General features: G+C 37.4%; 1 protein-coding gene across 1 annotated transcript in view; it reads left to right on the top strand.

Annotated features, from left to right (window-relative positions):
• Window positions 1–22692, top strand: part of CDKAL1 (CDK5 regulatory subunit associated protein 1 like 1) — a 417324-nt gene that overhangs the window by 258292 nt on the left and 136340 nt on the right. Inside the window, exon 11 of the mRNA XM_065628520.1 lies at window positions 14972–15117. Coding sequence (XP_065484592.1) covers window positions 14972–15117 — 146 coding nt within the window. The remainder of the gene's footprint in view (window positions 1–14971; window positions 15118–22692) is intronic.

The following is a 22692-nucleotide window of genomic DNA, read 5'->3' as shown; positions in this document are numbered from 1 at the left end:
GCCGCTTTTTTCACTGCTGCTCATCTTATAAGTACTCTCAAAAGATTAAAGAAAAAAAAAATCAGTTGCTAGAAATAAGAAATTGCTCTGCCCAGCTAAGGGTCACTGTAGTAGTCTTAATTTGCTATAATCTGTGCAAGGTGGAAAGCATCTTGCTTTCCTTTAATCAGTAGCCATCTTTGTGAGGATGAGCATGTTACAGATCTCTGAATGGTTTTGATTTATGATCTCTAATTTTCCTGTTTCTAAATTTTCTAAAACAGGCTGTAGGTAGGACTCTCTTTGACTCACTCATGTTCAGGAAAAGTACTCTAATCTCATTAAAAAATGGATCTTTAAGTGTGATGGCAGAGTAAAAGGATTTCATGAAAGCCTGTTGAAAATGTGTATCCTGCATGGTACTGTGCAGAACATGCGTTGTGTGTACACCAGCCTCTTTGTACAATAGCAACATCTGCTGTTCCTTATCCTCTTCAATGTTTCATACCATTTCCAGTTTATATTATGTTATTTAAGGATTATTTAATCACATTTTTGTATTACATGTATGACCAAGAATTTCTGAGCTTGTAATTTGGTGAAATAATTTTGATGATTTGTCAAACTATATTTGTAGATACTTTTTTTTGCCTTCTACACTTTTCTCTAGTCCCCTCTTCCAAGCTTACCAGACTTGTACCTGAAAGAGTGCTAGGGAATGCTGGCGGTCTCCTGTATACATTTTCACCAGACAAAATAAACTTTTAATGGAGAACGTGCTTTTAACTTGGTGGTTGAGAAAAGGGTAGTAAAACTATTATTTGTTTAAAAAAAAAATAAAATGAGAAGTTGATTAACCATCATGTCAGTTGATTAGGATAAAATCCAGATGTAGTTCTGCTATCTCTTCAGAAAGGTATGAAGCTGTGTTATTGGTTGCAAACATCTTTCATTAATTGTTTTAAAAGGTGCTGCACTTTATTACTTTTTTCTGTTAGAAGTCATGTTGCTAACTAGGACGATGTTTGGCTTTCTGCAAAAAAAATTTACATGTGGAGATGTACTAGTTGTGTGTCACTTTTTATATCCAATGAAAAGGAAAAAGTTGTTCCGATCATGTATCTCTTTTAAAAATCGGATTTTTTCAGCAATTGCATACAACTGCACATACGCAACTGCTGGGCAAGGGTTTCTTTCACTTCAGTAATGAACACGTCTGATAACTGACATAGAGCAACAGCAGTCATGTAAAAGCATAAATTAATTTTAAGATCTAGACAGAGCTTCCCTAGAGAATCAGCCTAAAAGCAATGATTTTGATTAATTTACAGTTTTTGCCATATTTATTGGAGCTTATCTGCAGGTAAAAGGTTATGCCAGATTTATGTCTGTTTTATTCTTGTAACCTGCAAAGCTAATAGCAAAGCTTATATAGATACATTTGCTTTCTCCAGTAACACTCAGTTCTAACTTAAGTGTTTTGAAAATACCAGTTCCTAAAGACATTATGTACATTTTTTAAATACTGATTTGTAGTGTTGTTTGAACTTCTCTGTCATTAGAACTGTGTTTTTACTTACGAGTTTTAAAAATATTTCACAAATATCTGTTTTCCTTCAAATAGCCATGTATTTTTAATCTCTGATCATTCAAAGCATCAGGTCACTGGCTTGATTGTGTGCTTGGAATTCACAGCTTTCTTTTGCGCTTTGCTGGAGATTCTGTACCGTTCAGTTGTCAAAATGGGAGGACACTGGAACTAAAAAGAAGAGGGATGTGCAGATTAATACCATGAGTTTTACATGGCGCAGCTTCAGTAGAAGCAAAGAGTTCCTCAGACCTCAATGTCCTCAATAAATGAGGGAAAAGTTGCACCTATGGGTAATGTGACTGAATAAAGGACTAAAAATTTAAAAATGCATCACTTCATATACACTTGAAGCCTAAGTTGCACATACTATTCTAAGCAGCATGTGGAGTCATCCACAGAAGGGGGAGGTATCCTGTTGCTTCCCTTGCCCCACACCTCAGTACTTTGAAATATGTTCAGCTTATATTGTTTATGTTGCTCAGGTGGGTCAGTAAGATGTAGCCAGACATGAGGCACTTCACTTACATATTAATTAGTGTCTTGGTGGTTCTCAGGAAGATAGATTGTATCCACTGACTAAAACAATACTACTTTTTTGTATATGTATTTTCTGTATATAGGTAGAATAGCTTTGTCCTTCATTAAAAGATACTAAGCCCACTTTTTGAGCAGCTGCTTGATAAACTGCTTGTAGATTGAAATTTCTTTGCAAGTACCAAAAAGCGATTACAGGTTCTTATTTTTTTCCTCAAGATATTTCTTTATTTAAGATTTCCTCTGAGATATTGTCTGCTTAGAAGGTGTCTTGTGGATGTCATTATGACCAGAGATCTGTTGAAGCTGCCGGCAACGTTTGTACTGTGCACCCAGGTCTGTGTCTGGGCTTTGGCCCCGTGAGCCTTTTGCCTCATTAATATAGTGCCCCCATGCACAGGTTCCCCGGAAATAAAAACAGAGGGACAGAAAATGCCTCTCATCTCAGGAGTTTCATCCGCCTGTCTATCTGGGAATCAGCCTCTTAGTATCCACCAAGAAGTGCCAGCCAGCGGCTCTGCTGTTCCACTGGTGCTGGAGACTGGCACAGGAGGAGGAGGAGGAGGAAGAGAAGAAGAGCTTCCCTTGGGTTAGGAGTGGAGGGACCAGAGCAGAGGAGGGGGCAAACGAAAGCTGCTTGTAGCTGCCCTTGAGGTGCTCATGCTGGAAGTCTTGGTAGATTTGAACGTTTGGGCCAGTGGTCATTCAGTCTCAGGTTCATTATAGGTAGGAAGTCAGTTTCAGTTTTCACATGATTTAAAAAACTGAGCATACCCAGTGCCTTTAGATACTGTCAGGTAAATGTCGTTCTGTCCGTAGAGGTGTTTGTCATTTCAGGGGAGGCTGTTAATCTCATGAAAACCATCATTACTCTTGTGTGGTATGGTCTGATAACTTAGGACTTTTAGGTTTTTTATTCCATAAATATGGTGGCAATAGTGCCTGTGTCCTTAGAGATGCATGTACTATGAACAGTTTTGGGATGAGAAGCAACCATATGTTTTCAAATGATAACTTCTACATTCAGCTGGGCCTTCATGTTTGTAAAGAAATAATTATTTGGAACCCTACAGTGGTTTCTAGTCATGCAAAATATTGAACACTTTTTGATATGCTGCATACTGAGCTAAGTCATTAGAGAAAGAGCCTTTATCACAATTATTCAGGGTATAATCTAAAATACTAATTTTTTATCTGCTATTTTCTTCAGCTGCAGATGATGTCTGCACTTACATTAGCAAGCAGTATGGCACAATAAGAGCAGATCAGGAAATTGTAGAATTAGGTAGTGAAGCCACTATATCTACATTATCTGCATTTTGGAGTCTTTACTTCAAAATAAATCTAATCCCCTTAGCCAAACTTTCCCACCACCCATGTCTAAAAGCTGTTTCAGAGGCAGATTGTTGGTCTGAGTCTTTCTGTTCCCACCAAGGGCTTGGAGCACGTTTGCTGTGAACCTGGAGTATGACCACTGCTCCGATTTCCTTGGAAGAGAATTTAGTTTGCCCACCTGAAAGTCACCCTTCAGACTGAACAAACCCAGAGCTGGGAAGGACATGAGGGAAATTGCACTTCACAATTTCACTGCTGCTCTCAAGCAGCACGTGAATGTGAACACAGCCAATGCTAGCGTGACTTCTCCTGCGTGGGGTTTGTTGGTGTGACAGATTGTTCGGTGTGTTTAAAAGAGCTGAAAGACCTGAGACCCCGACATTGTTTCTCTTAATCATGGTACTAATACAGAGAGAAGTTGGAGTTTGCAGTTTAGCTGCAGAAGGCATCCTCACTTTTCCTCTTAGAGAAAATCTGGCCAACCAGTGGAAATACTGTTGCATTTTTCAGAGTGCTCTGTCGCAGTCCTAGCTGTCTGTTTGAATGTATACATCACGAAGCCAAGATTTTGATATATGTGCCCTTGTCCAGTGTCTGTCCTCTCTTAATATGTTGATGCCACATGGCATCGAGGAAAACTTGGGATTTTATCTGCACGGCAGAAAGTTTTAGTAAATGGACATGAACTTTGGTCAGGGAAAGATGTTTTTGCTCAGACTTTCTTTTTGTATGTTATAAATGTTAAAGCTGAAGGAAAAGTTAATATTAGGATCCATTTTATAGTCCCAGCAAAACCTGCGGCTAATGCACATGTGTACAGTTACCTTGTGTACTCTTGCCCATACGTATTTGCACAGAGCTACCATTCAAATTACATAGACTGCCAGGTGGCAAAGATGTTATCGTCCTATAGTATCAACATGTACCAAAAGTGACATAAGGTATACATCCTGCTTTGGAAGTAACCTCCAGGCATTTATTGTAATCGTATTACAGAGTTATTGGCTAGTGTTCTAGTGGCACAGTGTATTACCTCCACTTGCGGTGACTGATGGAGAGGGAAGGCTGGGAAAAATCCGTTAAAACAGTAGTAGTAGGTAAACGATGAACAGGCGGTAATCTGAAAAGTCAAAAATGGGACCAAATTTATAGAAGGTTGAAATGAATTAATGTTAGGAACATAGTGTTAGAGACTAATTTTTGCCTTGAATTTATTTCACTTTTCTTTAGGTTTTTAACTGAGTTTTCTTGTTCAGTATCAGTGTCCAAATCAGAAGGGAATGCAGATCATCGGGACTGTAAAAGGGCAGGAGCTCGCATCTCAGCTTTGGCTTACCCCCCTTGCAGATTTAACACTAGCTGTATCTTCCAGAGTTGTCTGGGATTTTAGTACAGCACTTTCTGTGAGTGATGGGACGCTTCCAAATCTGTACAAAGGAAGCAGTTCACACCTGCCATTCCCGTAAGTGCTTAATTTCACATGACTAGATGAGTAGTCGTCTTTGTCACCTGTCAAAATGAGTCTGTCTCAAACCATACCATATGCCATCTGTGGGCTTTATCTCTGTTATTAATTCAGGACATTTGAGTGATGCACCAACCATTGAGATGGAGTCTGCATGGCGGCAGTGTCTTTAAATGCATAAAGAGTGCCAAGTGTACTGTACCACGAGTCATAGTAGTATTTCTTTGCTCTTTTGCTTTGATTTTTCATGTCAGCTTGGTGTTTATGCTCCTTAACCTCATTGAGGCTGATACCCTACAGATGGCTTCCTCAAACGTGCCCTGACACAGCATGTAGATACATATTACAGTACAATTACTAATTCACTTTTTTTCCATATTCTTTTTTTTTTCCTCTGAGTGCACCAAACATTTTTGAGCATTGTGCATAAGCTCAAGTTTTGAATAAGCTGGAGTGTAAGCTGATTTGAAGTGTATTTAAAAAGGGAATAATATGCACACATTCTTCATGGGGAAATAAAAGGGCAGCATGATTTCAGGAATTAGAAGGCCCTAAGGGCATGTATTTGCTTTCTTTCTAGTATTTTTTTTTCATTTTCATAGACTGCTGCATTTGAAAGCACCAATTAAAATCTGTTGATGTGACCGGAAAAAAATGAAAACTGTGACATACATTTAAATAAATGAATACTTAAGCCCCTGACCTCTGATTACTGTGAGTTGTGTAGTGTTTTGTAGTTGGTGGACCATGCAACTTTCATTTGCTGTAATTACATACTTGTCTCTGTGCAAACTGTGTTTGTCTTGCTAGCAGTAAAATTGAAAGAAGTTTCAGATACTAAGGGGAAGAGGAGAGGGGCAGTTGCATCTGTGCTTTTAAAAAAGAAAAAAAAAGTCTGGAGGGGATGCTTACTGTTTCCTTTGGTATTATGTTAAACGTTTATTCGTTATATGGAGGCTGTGCATGCCTATTGGCTTACTCTGTGTGTACTCCAGCTTTTTATTCTTTTAGTACTAAAATACTGTTATCTCTCTTGTTCCTCTTAAAGTGTTCTTGGTCTTTGAGGTTTCTAAGTATAGCACACTTCCTTAAAATTACTCCTTAAGACATAGCGTCACGGGAACTTTTTCAGTGGTGAACTCACCACAGAATGAATGTGTCTTTGGATATTACAAGGTTAGGAAAGGGCTCTGCTGTGCTTTGAGATAAATTTTGTCACACCACTCTCTCTAATCTAGAGTTTTAAGATCTCAGACTCAGCAGGTCCTAGTGCCCATAAATGCTTGGTGACATGTTTGCTGCCAGCTGGTGGAATATGATTTGGCTTAATAAATGTCAAAATAAGAAACCATCTTACTCTTCTTGAAGGTTTTATGTTGTATGCATGAATCCTGGGTGTTCTTAAAAGTCGTAATAATGTTATTGTATTGAGAACTTTGATGAGCAGTAAAGGTTTGCTTCCAGATAATGTAGCAGGGAATATTGGTGCTGCTGGGAATGAAGCTCCTATTCTTTTTAACACGAGCAGAAAAAAATGCGTTGAGAAACAAAAAGAAAGAACTGCTTTTATTTATGCAAGATTCAGTTCTCTATCAAGACAGAATATTTTATGCATGCATCTAGTGCTGTGTTGTATTTAATAATCTGTGCATAAAGATCGGTGTTGCAAAAAGGGGTTCACATTAAGTAGCATGTTGCTTGACCAGTTAAAGCTGTGCATGCTAACTGTACCTTAATTATGATTTGCTCATATGAATATTTTTCTTGCTTGTTAGATATCGTAAGAATGAAGAGTATTAAAATGCAGACAGCTCCACTCTCAATCTTGGGTTGAGTGTCAGGTCATCTGTCAATTCCTTATAATACGGTCTCATCCCAGCAGACCTTTGGAGCTGTGGCTTACTTCATTGCTGGAAAATAAAAATCACCATTAATTGAGCAGTTTGTTCAAAGAACGGGTAGTACATATATGGGAAACAGCATTTTTGCTGAATAAAGTGGGAATTTTAGCAGTTGCCACGCACTTCAAGGCATTGGGGTAGAAGCTGTTGTCAGATATATGGTTTGCATAACAAACTGTGCCATCTTCTTTTAATATTTCTGCCTTCATTGAAAAACAAGTAAGATCTTACTTTCCTAGTTATTTGTATTATAATACATAAAGTTCCACCAACTACTCTCCATGCTGTTCCAAAAGCTTCTATTGAGTTCAGATGCATAAACCCTTTGTTTTCTTTGATAGATGAGCTGTCACATTCACTATGCTTTGCAACATCATCTACATAATCTTCAGTAAGTCTGCTTGCTTCATTAGGCTTTGGCATTTCTTTAAAAAAAAAAAAAGTTCGATTTTTTTTTTTTTTTGAGGTGGTAAGTCTTTAAAAATGAGGAAAAGGAAATACAATGTGCTCTAGAAAGTTTAATAAAACTGCACATAAAATTAGCTTTGGGTTTCTGTACCATTGCGAATTGAGGAAAAGACACAAAATCTCTTCTACCTAGTTTTTGAATTCAATTAGTTTAGCTTTGTCAAATTTGCAAGAGCTGCTAAAGAGTGTAAATTCTATGATATCCGTCCGTCCTTTATGTTTTTGAATATTTTTTATTGTTTTGCTGTGAAATTTAGCTCAGCAAATTGCATATCTACAAAAGAAAGTGATTGCACTTGCCTAAAAGTTTAGACTTTGATTAAAAAGCTTCCACTGTTTGCCTTCCACTGTAGCCTGCTAAAGCAGATGCTGCATTAGGTATTGTACTTGCTGCTTTGAAATAGAGGGAAACAATAGGGCACCTTCCTAGCACTGATCCTTCTTGGTGCAGCTGAGATCTGATGGGCTGTCCCATTCATTCTATGACTTCCTTCTGAGCAGAAACCATAAATTATTTTATATCATACAGGGTTCTCCTGTTTGAAGTGGTGAACAAATGTATAGTATGGATGAAACTAGCAATCCATTTCACACTTTTCAAGGTTTTATTATCATAAAATATGATTGAGACAGAGAGTTATTTAAAGTAGCAGTGTGCTGTTGCAATAAATCACCTTTTTAGGGAACTTCCCAATATTTGTTTCTAATATGTACTGCAAAGAGGAGTATTAATTTACTTCTGGAAAAAAGTATTTCATTTGGGGAGTGCATAATGATGAGAAATTAGAGAGCACCATGGAGGAAATGAAAAGGTGTGTCTTTTCTTGCACATAAAAATTAATCATTTCACAAAGAATTGGCATTAGCTATTTGGTTGCGTGGCTTTAAGTCATTAAGACATCATTCTTGCTGTTAATTAAATGTACATTTTACCTTGAAGTAAATCTGTTTATTGAAACTGGACAAGCAGCACTCTGAAGCTCCACAAAGTCTCGTTAGGATTGTAATGATGGCTGCAGCAGCAACAGTTTTCATCTTTGAAAGCACTGAACCATTTACTGCTTGTTTCCAACCACACGACTTCCATCAGTTGGTGTGGGAACTGCAGGTGCGCAATTCCTGGAGGAAATCGGTGCGGCGCTGTTAATGCCAAAGGTGTTGCTGAATCAGGTGTGGTTTGGTGACACTTGCAGGGATTCAAATATGCTTGGCCTCACGGCTCCATACAGACTCGAGTAATAAGCAATCAGCATCTACCCAATGTAGATGCTGATGCTTTACATTTTACCCAATGTGAAGTCCTACTTTGATATTGGAAGCAGGCCGTGATAGGGATACCAGTTTTCTTATAGTGAAGTATTTTGGCAACCCTGGTTAGGGTATCTGGACTGGGAATTACTGTTTTTATGAGAGAAATGCAAAAAATGGTACTCTGCAGAGACTCTTTGTAGTCTTGGGTATACCATGTATATTCAGGTTGAGTCATATCTTGGGGAGAAACATATGTACTTGTTAACTGGATAGGAGAGTTCTTGATATTTCTGTATTTAGAAGTAAAAATCAGGTAGTAAGTATTTGGTGCTTTGAGTTTCCTTGTTTGCCCGCTGACGTGTGGGAAGAGATGCAATAAACCTCAACTGAAGCTTTGAGCTATGAAATACAGTATTGTGTTGTAGCATTATCTAAATGTCACTTCTTTTTTTTCAGGAATTCCTGTTACTCTGTCCTCATTTTTAATAAAAGAAAATGTGGCAAGTTTTTGAAGGCATGTAGAGGGTTTTCCTTTGGCTTGGTTTGGATTAGGCTTACTATGTAGCCGTGAGGGAGGAAAAAACAACTGCTTAGCTAGCTAGGGTTGTCTGGTTTATGAGGTTGGAAGCAACACAGTGATCCCACACGGAGGAGAACAGCTGGGAACAGCCAGGGCCCAGCATATGGCTCTCACAACTTGTTTTCCTATCAGCAGATCACGGCTTGCACTCTGATTTGTATCCACTTCTAAGGGTGGCCTGAGCTAATACCAGCTTTTTGTTTGGTGATGTAGGAGGCATTTTTCCCATATGACAAAACAGATTTTTGCCCTCCATCTGGCAACCCAAAGATTTGAATTTGAGGTTCAAATTACATTGGTTAGAATTGTGTGGGCTTCTCACTGCTCCAGAGTGACATCCCTTTATGCTAGTGACGGGATAAAGACCTGGCCATAACTCATGTCATATTCCATGGGGTATGGGTTGCCACTAAGCCTGTCCATCAGACGGCTTCATTGCATCTGCTCCACTTCATGTACAGCTGAGGGGGAGGCACTGCCTTCCTACCAGCATCCCTGGGGAGGTGTGCAATTATACATCCCACACATTCTTCATTTTTTACAGCCCCATTACTCACAGGGGGTGGGAAGCTGGGGAAAGGTTCCCTGTTCGTTAGTTTTAGCGAAACAGTTATGGGCTTTCCAGACTCGATCATACTGTGTCTTCCCTGCCATGCCTGCATCACTAGATCACAGCTGTTCCTGAACTGCACTGCAGCAGAGGAATTTATAAAATGGACCACAGCCACTTGATTTTTATCCAGACCATGCTGATGGTGGCACCACTGGGCTTCTGAAAGACGACAGTCGGTGGACACCCCTCGTGACAAATCCCAAACTAAAATCTGCCACAAGAGGAAGAAGTTTTGAGGGAGTGCCATTTCATCATGTTTCCATACGGATGAGCATTTCTTTGGGCTTCACTCTTGCCAGAGGACGAAGTCCTTTTGCTAAGAAGCAAGTTATTCAGATCATTGTGACTCAAACATGAGGCAGAATTCAAATACTGGATTTTTGCCTACTTTATGCTAGGGGAAGGGAATCACTGTCTGAACAGCTTGCTGGTACTGACGTAAAGATGCACAGATATTGTTGTTTATTGTCTTTGTGATTCTCTATGGTTGCGTGCGGTGTCATTACAAAGAGAAGGATTGATTTTCTGGTTAGGTGGTTAAATTTGTGTATTGTAATTGCTGGGATAAACCATACTGACTAGATAAAAATCTTTCTGGCAATGTGCCTTCTGTTCTGATGTATTCCAGCTGCTAAGAACTGGAAAAAAATATTTCCTATGTGATCAGTATCCTAAAGGATATTTCACATACATCGTTAGATTCCAAATGTAGATGACTCTTATTTTTTGTAGACTCATCTTAAGACAAATTGTGCTACTCTTTCACCTTTTCATTCCTACATGAAATGTCATTTTTGTGTAGTGCTTCCCTTCGTTCATATACACATTATTGGATTCCAGGGGATAGCGGGAAAAGGCAATCAGCTGTTTCAGTCATGATTAAAGACAGAAGTTTTCTTTCTCAATTGTATAATTTCAAAAAGTTGTTCCTTTATTATTTCCAGATGGAAATAAAATTCTATATTGGATTTTTTTCTTCTAACTGAAATATGTAATTATATCTAGTAATGCAAAGCAATTTGTAAAAAAATAAAATAAAATATATATTTGTAAAAACCAGCAGGAAACAGATGTTAAGCTTAGAATGTTGAGACACTGTAAAGTACAAATATGCATTAGCCTATGATGTCCTTTAAGTTCTCTCCGGGATATTAACTAATAGTGTTATTACGTGATGAAATCTAGTATTCTGTGTGCAATCTGTGGTGTGGGAAAATCTGTCAGCATTGCCTAAGTACGACTGTTGAGCGCATAGCTGTAATTTAATCAAATCTGTGTGGTAAAAGTACTTCAGTGTACATTTAGGTGTAGGGAGGATAAACGTTAAGACTAGAACAATCTTACCTTAAAGTTCTGGGTTAGACCGTAATATTTATATCTGAACACTTAGAGTTTGGAAGATTGGTTTATCCAGGTTTATGAAGCAATGACGCAAAACTTTGGTTCAGTTCATTATTCTGTTTTCTTCTGAACTGCTCACTCGGAGTTTCTGGTTCTAAAAGGTAAATTAAAAAGCACTAGTGATACTTAGAAAACAAATAACACAGAAGCAGTAAGTCGTCAGGTATTTCTGGCTTGTGTTTGTTCAGTTTATGTTATTAATTTGTATTTTGTTAAATTCACCAAGTTAATAATTATGATCCTGAAGTACTTGATGGGGAATCAGTTTATCATTGGGGCCTTTGATTCAGGTCTATGCCTAAAAATACAGGAATATACTCAATTGGATGTCAGTGCTTAAAGTGCATGTAGCATATTTTGTGTAGCTTTAGATACATAAAGTAAGCAAAGAAAGGACTTCACAGTAGGAAGAGTTATTTGCAACCTCCTTTTCTCTAGAACGAGCTTTGAGTGTCCAGAACACACCTGAAACCTGTGACTCCAATAAGTAGGCTGTATTATGGTTTCCAGATACTGTGTAACCTCATCTAGGTGTTCCTGCTCCGGCAAGGGGTTGGACTAGATGATCTTTTGAGGTCCCTTCCAAGCCCTAACATCCTGTGATTCTGTAACGTATGTGTTGTACATGCATTTCTGTTACAAATGACAAGCAATTTACTTTCTAAAGAATGCATGCTCTTTGGTATTAAGGGACTGATGTGCATCTTTCTTAAACAAAATGATGCATTGGAATTATCAATAATCATTTTGAGCTTAACTTCATGGCTCCTACTGCATACAGGGGCCTATAGTGACAGGTAAAAATTTCAGTCAATTAATACCAGACATTTTGTGTCCTCTTAGTGCAAAACAAAGGGAATTGACTTTAAAGAACAACAATTGTGTTCTTAATCCTGAAAGATATTGACAAGAGAGATTGCACAAGTCAAGCCTTCTTTCTTTTGAATGGGGGATAACTAGAAGAAGCCATTCTGACTGGAGTCTCTCTTCACTATGGCTGCTGAACGCTATCGGGGTAGTTCCTCTTACCAGAAGCGTAGTTGAAACTTCCCTCTTGGCCACATCCAGCTGAAGGAGATCAAATGTGAGACCAGCGGGATTCTGCACGGTGCTATAAGATAAGCAACTAGTGGGTTTGGTTGGATGTTTTTTTGAGATCTTCTAGATAGGAAAACACTTTTTAGATTTTAGGATTTGGTTTTCACTTTTCATACTTTGCAGCAAAAGTTTCATTTCTTAAGGCAAAGAAGCGAGGAAGACAAATGAAACCAATATTTTCGTATAACTAGAGAATTTCCTCTCTTATGACTTCAAAACCCAAAACTTTGTGGTAAACCGAGGTAGTTTATCATGCTTTACTATGTATGGTGTCTTTAACACAGGTAAATACAAGGCAGTTACGCTTTTTTTAATGAGTTCCTGCTGACCTGCAAAGTGTGCCTGGTTTTGTACACAATTTGAAAGTAGCTACTATCTTGCAAAGAATCAATCGCTGTTTTAAGGCTGAAAAGTAACCATTAAAAATGTAAAAGTTGTTAGTATGAATGCAGTGAGGAAAGAACAAAATCTTAAACTTTTAAACATAATATTCTCTGTGTTTGTTTGGGATAGAAATCTGGTGGTTTGGTTGGGATTTTTTTCCGCTATCAAATGATTCTCAGCCTTAGAAAAGCTGGAAGAAAGTAACACTTCTGTAACTAGAAATTCTAATAAATAGTTTATTACCTTCAAAAAGAATTCACAAACTGATCACATGCTGAAGAGTCTGTTATTCAGAAGATGCCAAATTTGAGAGGAGTGAGAAAGAATTTTTTTTTTTTCTGTATTGTAGGGTGAGATATTTTTAAGAACTTGGCAGATTCAGAAACATGTTATGAATCTTGCCTTTTATCTGTTTCTTATATCATAAATCTGTTTTTGAAGATTGAATTAAGTGCTTTGAACCAAGAGCTAAGCAGAACAATAGGTTTGTGGTACATAGCTTAAGTTCCAGCCCTTTTGCCATTTCTTGTATTTTAGAAACATATTTTATTACTGATAAGCAAAAGAATCCCAGATAACTACTAGGATGCTTCATATAAACTACGTTTACAGTATTTGCTAAAGCTTAAAAGAGAAGTAAAGTTTTCTTCATTTTGTTATTTATTTTCAAGAACTTGTTTTACACCGTTTCATCTAAAATTATTAAGGGCATAGGCAAACAGTTCTATTTGAAACGGACACAAAATTTGCTTGGATGCGTGGTGGCCTTTTCTTTACTCTGTTATTCATGAAGCCAGCTACCTTCAGCTTCCACTGCGAGCCAGGTTCACTGCACACAGCCCTTCTGAGCATCAAATTGTATGCCCTCCATTATCGATATAGTTATTACTGTAATGTTTAGTTTACATACCTAAGATATAGTGTAGGTTTCCCCCGAATAATGTAACCACTTCTCTTAGACATTTTTGTAGTGGCTTTCAAAGCTTTCAAAACTGCTTTCAAAAGTGATTTGAGAGAGCTTAGGTTTTGAATGCGGATCTTTGTCAGATGAAAGGTCTGTGTTGAGAGAGCATTTTTTTCTTCTTGCTCTAAAAATCAGTGCTTTTAGAAGGCGAGTACCTGAGAGTTTAAAAACACAAGGGTGTTTGCCTTCTCTTGTAGAAATACAGAGAGAAAATGTAGATGCCGATCAATGGTCTGGAAGAATTTGTAAATAGTTGCAACAACTGAATCTTGCAGCACGTGTTGTCAGACAGAATATCTGTCCTGCGGAAGAAAACAGGAGAGATGGTGTGAGTGAGCCTGGCTGGAGGTGCAGAACGCACATGGCAGAAGAGCAGCCGGGCAGCGCTCGGTCCCAGGCCATGTCCTGTGTGCTCGCTGCGCCGAGAGAAAGGGAAAACCTGGAGTGAAAACGTGGCTCTGTATGTGTAGTATTGTGTAGTATGGTTCTTTGTCCAAATCCAGTTATTTTTTGCAGGTTAGAGATTAACAGGCTGTATTGTACCACATTGCACACAATCTAGATGCTGTTGTGTCTCAACTTTTAAAAATATTGAAACTTTCTTGCTAGACTATATGTCCTTAATTGTGTAAATAATAAAAATGAAAGAAATGTCACCACCATGTTCTATTTTCCATCTCATGTTCATTTACCCTGCCAAGCCTCAGTCAGGCTTTGATTTGGGGATTTGTTTGCATTTTGCTATTACCTTTACTTTGTTTTCTTTCTGACCTTTTGTATTTGTACGAAATGTATGACTGTCTCTTTTCAAGCTGTCACTCTGCTACTAACTGGTCCCTGATTAATTCCATCCATTTTATAGCCAAACACTTTTAATTCCTGGAGTCTTGTCTCTGAAATAACACAGGTAACATATTTCAGAACAGTATTGCAGCAGCTTTGTAAATGGCCCAATATACCTTAATTAGCAAATGGCCAAATTTATGGATACTCCAATTAGAGACATTCTCATATTGGTATCTGAGAACTTATTTGACTCTGATCAGAAAGCAGCTAACCCTTGCCATCTTCTGAAATGGAAAACACACTGTCTGAAAGCACCAATTTTCACAATACTTTCCCTCAAAATTTTCTCCTCATTGGATAACCAATACTGTGTAGGGAATGTCATCCCTGTTGCAAAGGAAATGCAACCCCTTCGCTTTCTTCTTATCGTCTTAAACAAAATTGCTTCCAAATATTTTCACCTGTCCTTACTGTTTCAAAATGGGCCACTGCAGCTCAGTGTTGTTTGGGTTTCAGAAGTACTGCTACTGATGCTTACCACATATATTAATTTAAAGAAGTTTTGTGTATTGTTTTCATAATGCTTTAAAGCTTTTTTTTTTCCTTTTGAATAATTCTTAGGAAATGGCGAAGATTCTCAATCATCCAAGAGTCTATGCTTTTCTGCACATACCGGTCCAGTCAGCGTCTGATATTGTACTTATGGACATGAAAAGAGAATACTGCGTGGCAGACTTCAAACAAGTAGTGGATTTCCTTAAAGAAAAGTAAGTCTATGAATATTTGAGAATATAATAGTACTCTTTTTTTTACAATGTCAAGCACATGTGGCTGGAAACACAATTACTTGCAACTTAGTAATTAAGGTATGAAGAAGAATGAGTTGCTTTAAGTCTTTGAATTTTCTGTAAGCCTCTTGATGTGGTTTGCCCCTTTGCTTGAGCTTTTATAAGTATCTTAAGTCTCTACATGACATGCTTTTAATTTGTCAATATATTCCTAATCTTTTTTCAAATAATACATTCTCTTTTTTATGCTTAAACTACTATATATAGGCAGCTTGAAGTTAAAGTAGTTGAAGACTTCTCTGATGTGGCTTTTGAGCATTGTATACTTTGTGTACTGGAGATGATCCAGCTCCAGCAAATGTGAATGTGTTGGGATTTTTTTTTAATAAGTAGTATTTTGTGTCCTACAGCTGATGTACATTTACATCAATATAGTGATACTCTAATTTTGCTTATGAGACTGAGGATTTCTAGGATAATTTCAAAATTATTTCCCTTAACAACAGAGTTAATTGTGAGAAATGAAAGTGTGTATCCTAATGTGTTATTTACTTACACTGGCCTGAAGATGAAGATTCACCTGCAAAGCTCGTGTAACTACAAGTAATAGTTTAATATCCAAGAAAGTATTTTCTTAGCTTTTAAAATTTAATATTGATGTATTTTGATGAATGTTTCTGCACAAATTGTCCTAAACATAGCTCTGTAGAGAATTATTTTTGTCACCTCATTTGGCTCTTTTCTCTCTTTATCTGCTTTTTTTGTTGTTAGTGTGCTTGTTTTAATGAATTAAGGGTGGTGGAGTTGTACCTTTAACTCTTACATTGTGTTCAAATACTGGTTCATAAAAGAATCAAGTGTTCATAATAATTTTCATAATTTTTCATTGAAAGTTCCAAGTGTCTAGCTATATAAAATATGTCATGCAAGAGCTGCATGGGAATTCTGATTTGTAAGAAAGAAAAGCAAACTGCAACAGAATAGAATATATTTTGCAAACTATATGTGTAGTTTGTAGGACATTCCTATGCATCTAGGATTACTGATGGAAATGGAGCTGCTTGTCTCTGTACAGGTTGATTGGGTATTAATTTTCAACCCTAAACAATGCACATGAATTCTTGGCACTTAATTTTTATGTGACTGCGGGTCAGTGTTAGTTTTTAATTAACAGATATATTGTATTCTCATGTGTCTTAAGTGGGAACTGTTTCAGTTTATGTCTTAGTTGACTTCAAGCTGATTCATTATTCTCTTCAGTAGTTTTCACACTGGCAGCTATTATAACAGCAGCTGGATTTTCGATAACGTAGTATAGCTGGCACATGTTGGTACATATGGGAATTTATTAAATCATTCAGTTCTTGCACACAGAGAAGAAAGAATTACTTAATATCCAAATTTAAAACAGCTGGTCATTGAATATACTGTAATTTGTGACATACGTCTTCTTCCATGGGCTTTTGTGTAGTGAACTTAAGAAGGAAGAAATAATTGGCTCGATGTCTTATTTTTAAATAATAATAAGCTTTATTTATAATAATAACCTTTATTTATCCTGCTTATTAAGAAACTACCAAATTATCTAGTATTTCCTGTTAGGAAACAGTCTCCAAATACCAAGACGGAAAATTCTTTGTGCCATATGGCAGCAGGATGAGGAAGCTATGCAAAGCAGAGAAAATGTTTTGGGTATTTGAACATGTGCACATCTGTAAAACTAGTATTATTTTTTCTTTTGCACTTAAGAGCATAGCATCTTCATTTGTAGTCTCTCCTCTTACGGCAGCAGCCAGCTATTACATTCCCATACAGATATTCCCATAAAGATCTCAGCACAAAGATTGCCAGGGTTTAGCATTGCTGTAGACAACTCCAGATCCTAGAGCCAGAATAGCTAGAATTAAATATGTGTTTGAAGTACTTCAATAGCCAGAAGGGATTATTTCCATCTTCCATTTACCAAAAAGGAAAAATAAAACAAAAGTAGAACCTCCTATAGCTCCTTTCCCTACTCCTAGGGCCATAAAGTCATCTAGAAGCTTCCTACACAAAATGTGCAGGATCTTATCAGTAGACTCCAAATGGCACTTTCATCTCTAAAACATGACATCTGCTCTGGTAGTATCTTCACCTAAAACTCTATTTAACCAATAATTCTGTAGGCTGACCTGCTGAAGAAGTAAAGCCACACATCAAGGAATTATGTAGTGATCAGTTAAGTCCTTAATAACTTGAGTTAAAACATCTAAGCAAATAAAAATTAAGTACAACAAGTGAAAAATTAAGAGAAGATGGAAAAGAAGCCATGTCATCTTTTTGGTTTTGGAACCCCAAAGATACGAAGTATTCTGGAATCTTTCTTTTATCAGTCAGGCCACCGCTTTGGGGATTTTTTCTTCCAGAAGGAGCAAACACCTTTCCTTCCTCTGGAGAGCCAGGAGTGACTGCGGAGGGATCTCCTGAGACTGGGGACTTATTCATATCTTGCTGAGCACAGAACGCCTTACAGAGAAGCTGGAGTTCGGCAGTGCAGTTATTAATACTTTTTGTGTTGAAACACACTTCTTAAAAGATTGGAGCATTCTAGGCCCTCTGAGACTGTGAAGTTAGATGTGTCAGTTTTTTCTTCTCTTTGAGGACTCTTTCTTCAGGCAGGGACCCTAGAAAATAACTGTAAAGATGAATATTAATGTTCTAGTTCAGTCTTTTTGTATGCAAGACTTTGATTTTTAGGGCCACTCTCCCCAGCCAGGTGACAACATTTTTATAGTTAAGATTGGTAGCAAAATATATAGAGTGTAAAGCCAGAAAGACAAATCCATTAGACTGAAAAATCGAACTACAGAAAGCTTGTTTTATCCTTTTTTAGAAATTTCTTCTTTGATATTTTGCATACCTTTTTTTTCACAGAAATTTCATGAAGTTCAAATATTCAGAAAAATACAATTATGCAGTTGATAGGTCCATAGCTGATCTACAGATATAACATGTGTGTATATATACTTACTGAAAATATATTTGTAAACTATTTTAGAGAGCAACAGCATAAAGGAAATGAGGATGTGCTGATTAATTTAGGTGGTCAACTTGTACACAGTCTGTAGGGGCTAGTGCCCCTAGTCTGGAGACTTTAGGGACTAATACAGTAGTCTGGAGGGACTATTTGCAAGACTGATTCCTGGCTGAGATATTAATTTCAATGTGTTTACAGCTAAATACGGAGCTTTAGAAATTGCTGCTAAGTAAATTTAATCCAGTGACCAATTTAGTATTATATTGGAAAGTCTTTTAATTGTGGTGTCATTATATCAAAATGTGAGTTGCTTTTCAAGTGGTCTCAACTTTCAAGATGCGGCATAAATTATATTTCTGAAAGGTGATGGTTCTAGTTGCAAGAAGCATGCGACTGCTTTAATTTTCTCGACGTTTTGCAACTTAATCCCCTGAAATTTACTTTTGCTGATAAAAGCAAACAATTAGAATATATTTTAAAGAAACCTGAGATCTGAATGTCATATTCTGTAATTGTTGAATAATCAGCAATATGCCTATATACCCGTTAAAAAATACTTAGACTGATAATGTGTTTTCCAGATTTTTCAGTTGCTGTTGTTGACCATACTACATTCTCTTACCTTTCTGGTTTGTGAAGCAGTCATGATGTTCATCGGAGTTTATATTAATCTTGCCCTATTACTGCCCCTTGATAAGAGCATTGTAAAACCAAAATCCAGACGAATAAAAAAAAGTAGGGAAATGTAGAACTAGGCTGAAACACTATACCTTTCTGGTTTGGAAAATAGCATAATTACCTCACAGTTTGGTTTTTTTGTGCTCTGAGATAGAAGTGCAATACTAATTGTGGGTGGCTGCTGCTGTTCACTTGAGAGGGTCTCGTAATTAATCCAGGAAACGTCTGAGCTTTCCAATATCATCTAAAAGGCAGCAAAGTTGGGCTGCCAGAGGGGAGGCCCTGCAGTTCTGTCAGGCACAAAGTTCTGTTCTTTTTTTTGCACTATTTCTCTCATGTTCATTAAAATCAGATCTACTGTCAAGCTGGTCCTATCTTCCATTACTTTTAGTGGTAATCAAGATTTGATTTTTCAGCAAACGTAGATCCATAATTATATGCAGTTGCAAAAACAGGAGCAAAAGTAAAGGTGTGCAGTGGAAAATAAATTGCAAGCTTGGAAGGAGATTAATCACTCAGGTGTAAACTCAGATCTTAGTTGCCTGGCAACTATAGACAACTGCTGAACATCTGAAGAAACTGGAGATATTGTCCAAATTGAGAGAAGGTGTTATAGAGTCCTTTGGGACAGCTGGCTTCAGGGAGACTCCCTTCTGCCCTGTTGCTTTACAGGGAGTTAAGCCAATAAATGCTACCTTCAGCAGCTTCCTAGGCCGCCTCTTCATTCTGTTTTTAGGGATTTTAGGGGATTCAGCAGTGACCATCTCATGTTTCTTTTGATCTGCCATGACTTGTGTCTCTTGTGTTGCAGTGGCAGCCAGGCTGCATCTGCTTGGATGTTTAGACAGGCAGCCTCAGGGAAAAATAGTGTGGCTGGGAGCAATGTCTCAGTCTTGGGTTTTACAGTAATATTTGACTGTCTGAATGAAACTTCTTAGTCCACTTTCTCAATATAATTTTGTCCGGTATATTCCAGTGTGGCTTTTCTTGCCTTTCTGAACAATTTCACAAGCAGTCATTTGTTTCCCAGGTTCTAGTCTTCTCTTGTGACCTTGTTCTTATTCTGGGCATCATAGCACACTCCATAAAAGCTTATGTGGGCAGTCAGCTGTTTACCATGGTCTCTGTCTTTATTTCTTGTGCAAATGAATTATCTTGCCATCCAAAAGTCTCCTGCTTGAAATTTTTCTCCATTTTCTAATAGCTAATTTTGATTGAAATAGTGAACAGTGAAGAAATACCTTCATGAAAGCTTGCCTTTACGTATTGTTGTTTGGATGATCCAGAAAATTCTGAACTCTGTAAATAATTTGTAACTGTAAATAATTTGCTTCTGAAAGATGTCCATATAGTAAGCTCCTGAATATTATTAAGTCCACATTGAAATATAAAGGGCTAAATGAGTCATCATCAAATTTGCAGCTATTCTAGACAACCTGCAGTTTTGAAACTATCCCAGGCCTTGTGGCACTAGTATTGTCTTTATTGCATTATCATACCAGTTACTGAAACTAGAATTTGAAGGCAACGAATAGAATAATTTTTAAATAACCATTTACTATTTTCGCCTACATTTTTATAGCCACTTTCAAAAGGCAGGTAGTTAAGAAGTAGGATATAACAGCTCCCACATTTTTTTTTTTTGCTGCATGAATGTGTTTCATTTTCTTTCTGAAAATGTGCTTTTGTTTCTCAGAGAGAGACATCATTCAGCTCATTTTGCAGATGTGAAAATCATGGTCCTAACAAACTGTGACAAGTCTTTCAGATTTAGGCTTTTTTAAATGGGTTCTAGTACATCTGTTCTGTCAGTCTAACTGCTGCAAATGCAAATATCTGTTTAAAATCCTTATGCTGTTTTCTGCTAAGAAATTGCTGAGTGTATTTGATACTTACCTGTAATTTTATACCTCAGTCTCTAGACTCTTCTCTTTATTCTGTCTTTTGTCTGCAATTGGAGTCTGAACTAATCACTTTACCAAATGTGTCTGGTTTTTTGGTGTTTTAAATGAATTGAGTGTTTGTAAAAAGTATTAAATTAGCACAAAAAATGAAAATGGGGCAGGAAGAGACACATTCACCAGATACAGCACAAAAGTCTTGTAAAGTACAAGTGATAAACTGTGTCTATAACAGTGCTGGGGGAAAGCATCCTTTGCTGGAAGGGGAACTTGAAGCCGCAGCTGAAGTTGGGGTAAAGTGGAGTTTTCATTAGACTTGTGGTTATTTGTAGAACTTTATTATAGGCACTTCAGGAAAAAAAAAATTAAGAGTGAGTTAACAGTGGGTCATCTGTATGAACAACATGAATATTTATCTGGTTCACTTTACAGCATTTACTTTCTAATATGTGTGGATAGATAAGGAAATTATTGAAGTCTCTGTCTATGTGAGTGTAAAAACCCAGCCTCATCTATGTTAATTCTAGCTTGACAGAAGTCTTCTGAAAACACAGAGAGTATGGCAAAAGTTTTAATGACAGTGATCTCTAGCAGTTCAGGTTTTCTTTTTTTTAGAATCCTAAAGAGCAACAGAAAACATTTACCTTGAAATAGTGTGTCATTTTCCTACTGGGAACACCATTTTGTGTCTTATTACACCGGGAGTTATTTACTCTAAAGAGTATACAAGTAATGGTATAACATGCTCTCTGCAGTTTGGAGGACGTTTTCATAAAACTACTGTTACTTACATTTTTGCTTAGTCACGTGCCCACAAGAAGACTTTGGAATAAATCCTCTGTAGTATTTTTACTCTAGATTCTGTGCTTAATAACTGTAATTAATATAAAAGAGAAGTTTTTATTCCCATCAGTTATTCTTTTTTTAAAACAAATTTTTGATGTTTCAGTGTTATGCTTATCCTTCCTTACCTCTTCCTTCCAATTGCTGCTTTTAACCAAGTGGATTCTATTTTAAATGAGATTGTAAAATGCATGGGCTTAGGACTGTTCCATAAGTAATGTGATTAAGAGTCAACTTGGAGGACTATAGGACATGTCGTAGTATGGTTATAACTAAATAGAGGTAGTACAAAAATGGGAAGTATAGAACTGGGTTGAAAAAAATACCTCTGATGTGTGGGGTAAAATAATGGTAAAAGCCCATGGGGTATCTATTCGGCCATTCACAGTACTCACTTTATAGAAGCTGTCGTTGTGTTAAAGAGGAGCATACCTTGTTTGAACAGGAGATTTGGGATTTCAGTGTGTGACATAACAGTACCCTTTGTATTAAAGGAGTATTTGTTTTCTGTGTATGCGTATCCTACAGCTACCGTATGTTACCCAAATTCGCAGTAAGAGTATGGCTGCAATCCCCCTTTTCCCGTGGCTTACTCTGTTACTGGTGCATCTGTCAGACTGTTGTTCATGTTGTTCACACTTAGCCTGAGGGTGTACATATGCAAATACCGAAGTCCAAATTGAGTCATGCAATGTGATGTTAACAGAAAGTAATTCTGAAGTTACAGAGTACTTTGAAGATTAGATGGCACTAAACGTAACTTCAGCCTATCTATTTTTTCGGGAAGGTACTGTTTAAGAAACTGTGATTTCAGAATTTCTGTGTGCTCCATAGTTTTTGATCTTCACCTTCTGGAGCAATTAATTTCTGCATACTGACCTGTTTAAGCAGGATGCATGGTGCTTCTGTTTTACAGAATTTTCTTCTAAATAATACAAATATTTTTCTGGAGATAGAGAATCATTACGAGAGGGTTGGTTTTTTTCTGACTCTCCTGTTCCACTCCCACAGACAGGCATAGAAACTGGAGGGTGAAGCCTGGGAAATAAAGTGCCCAGGATGAGCTCAGCTTGCTGAGCACAGGCTTAATGGGCACACACAGCATTCACACGTCGG

The sequence above is a fragment of the Caloenas nicobarica genome, chromosome 2, assembly GCF_036013445.1.
Source record: "Caloenas nicobarica isolate bCalNic1 chromosome 2, bCalNic1.hap1, whole genome shotgun sequence".
In the NCBI taxonomy this organism is placed as follows: Eukaryota; Metazoa; Chordata; class Aves; order Columbiformes; family Columbidae; genus Caloenas; species Caloenas nicobarica.
The sequence above is the reverse complement of the archived record's forward strand: the minus strand, read 5'-3'. Positions and strand labels throughout refer to the sequence as shown.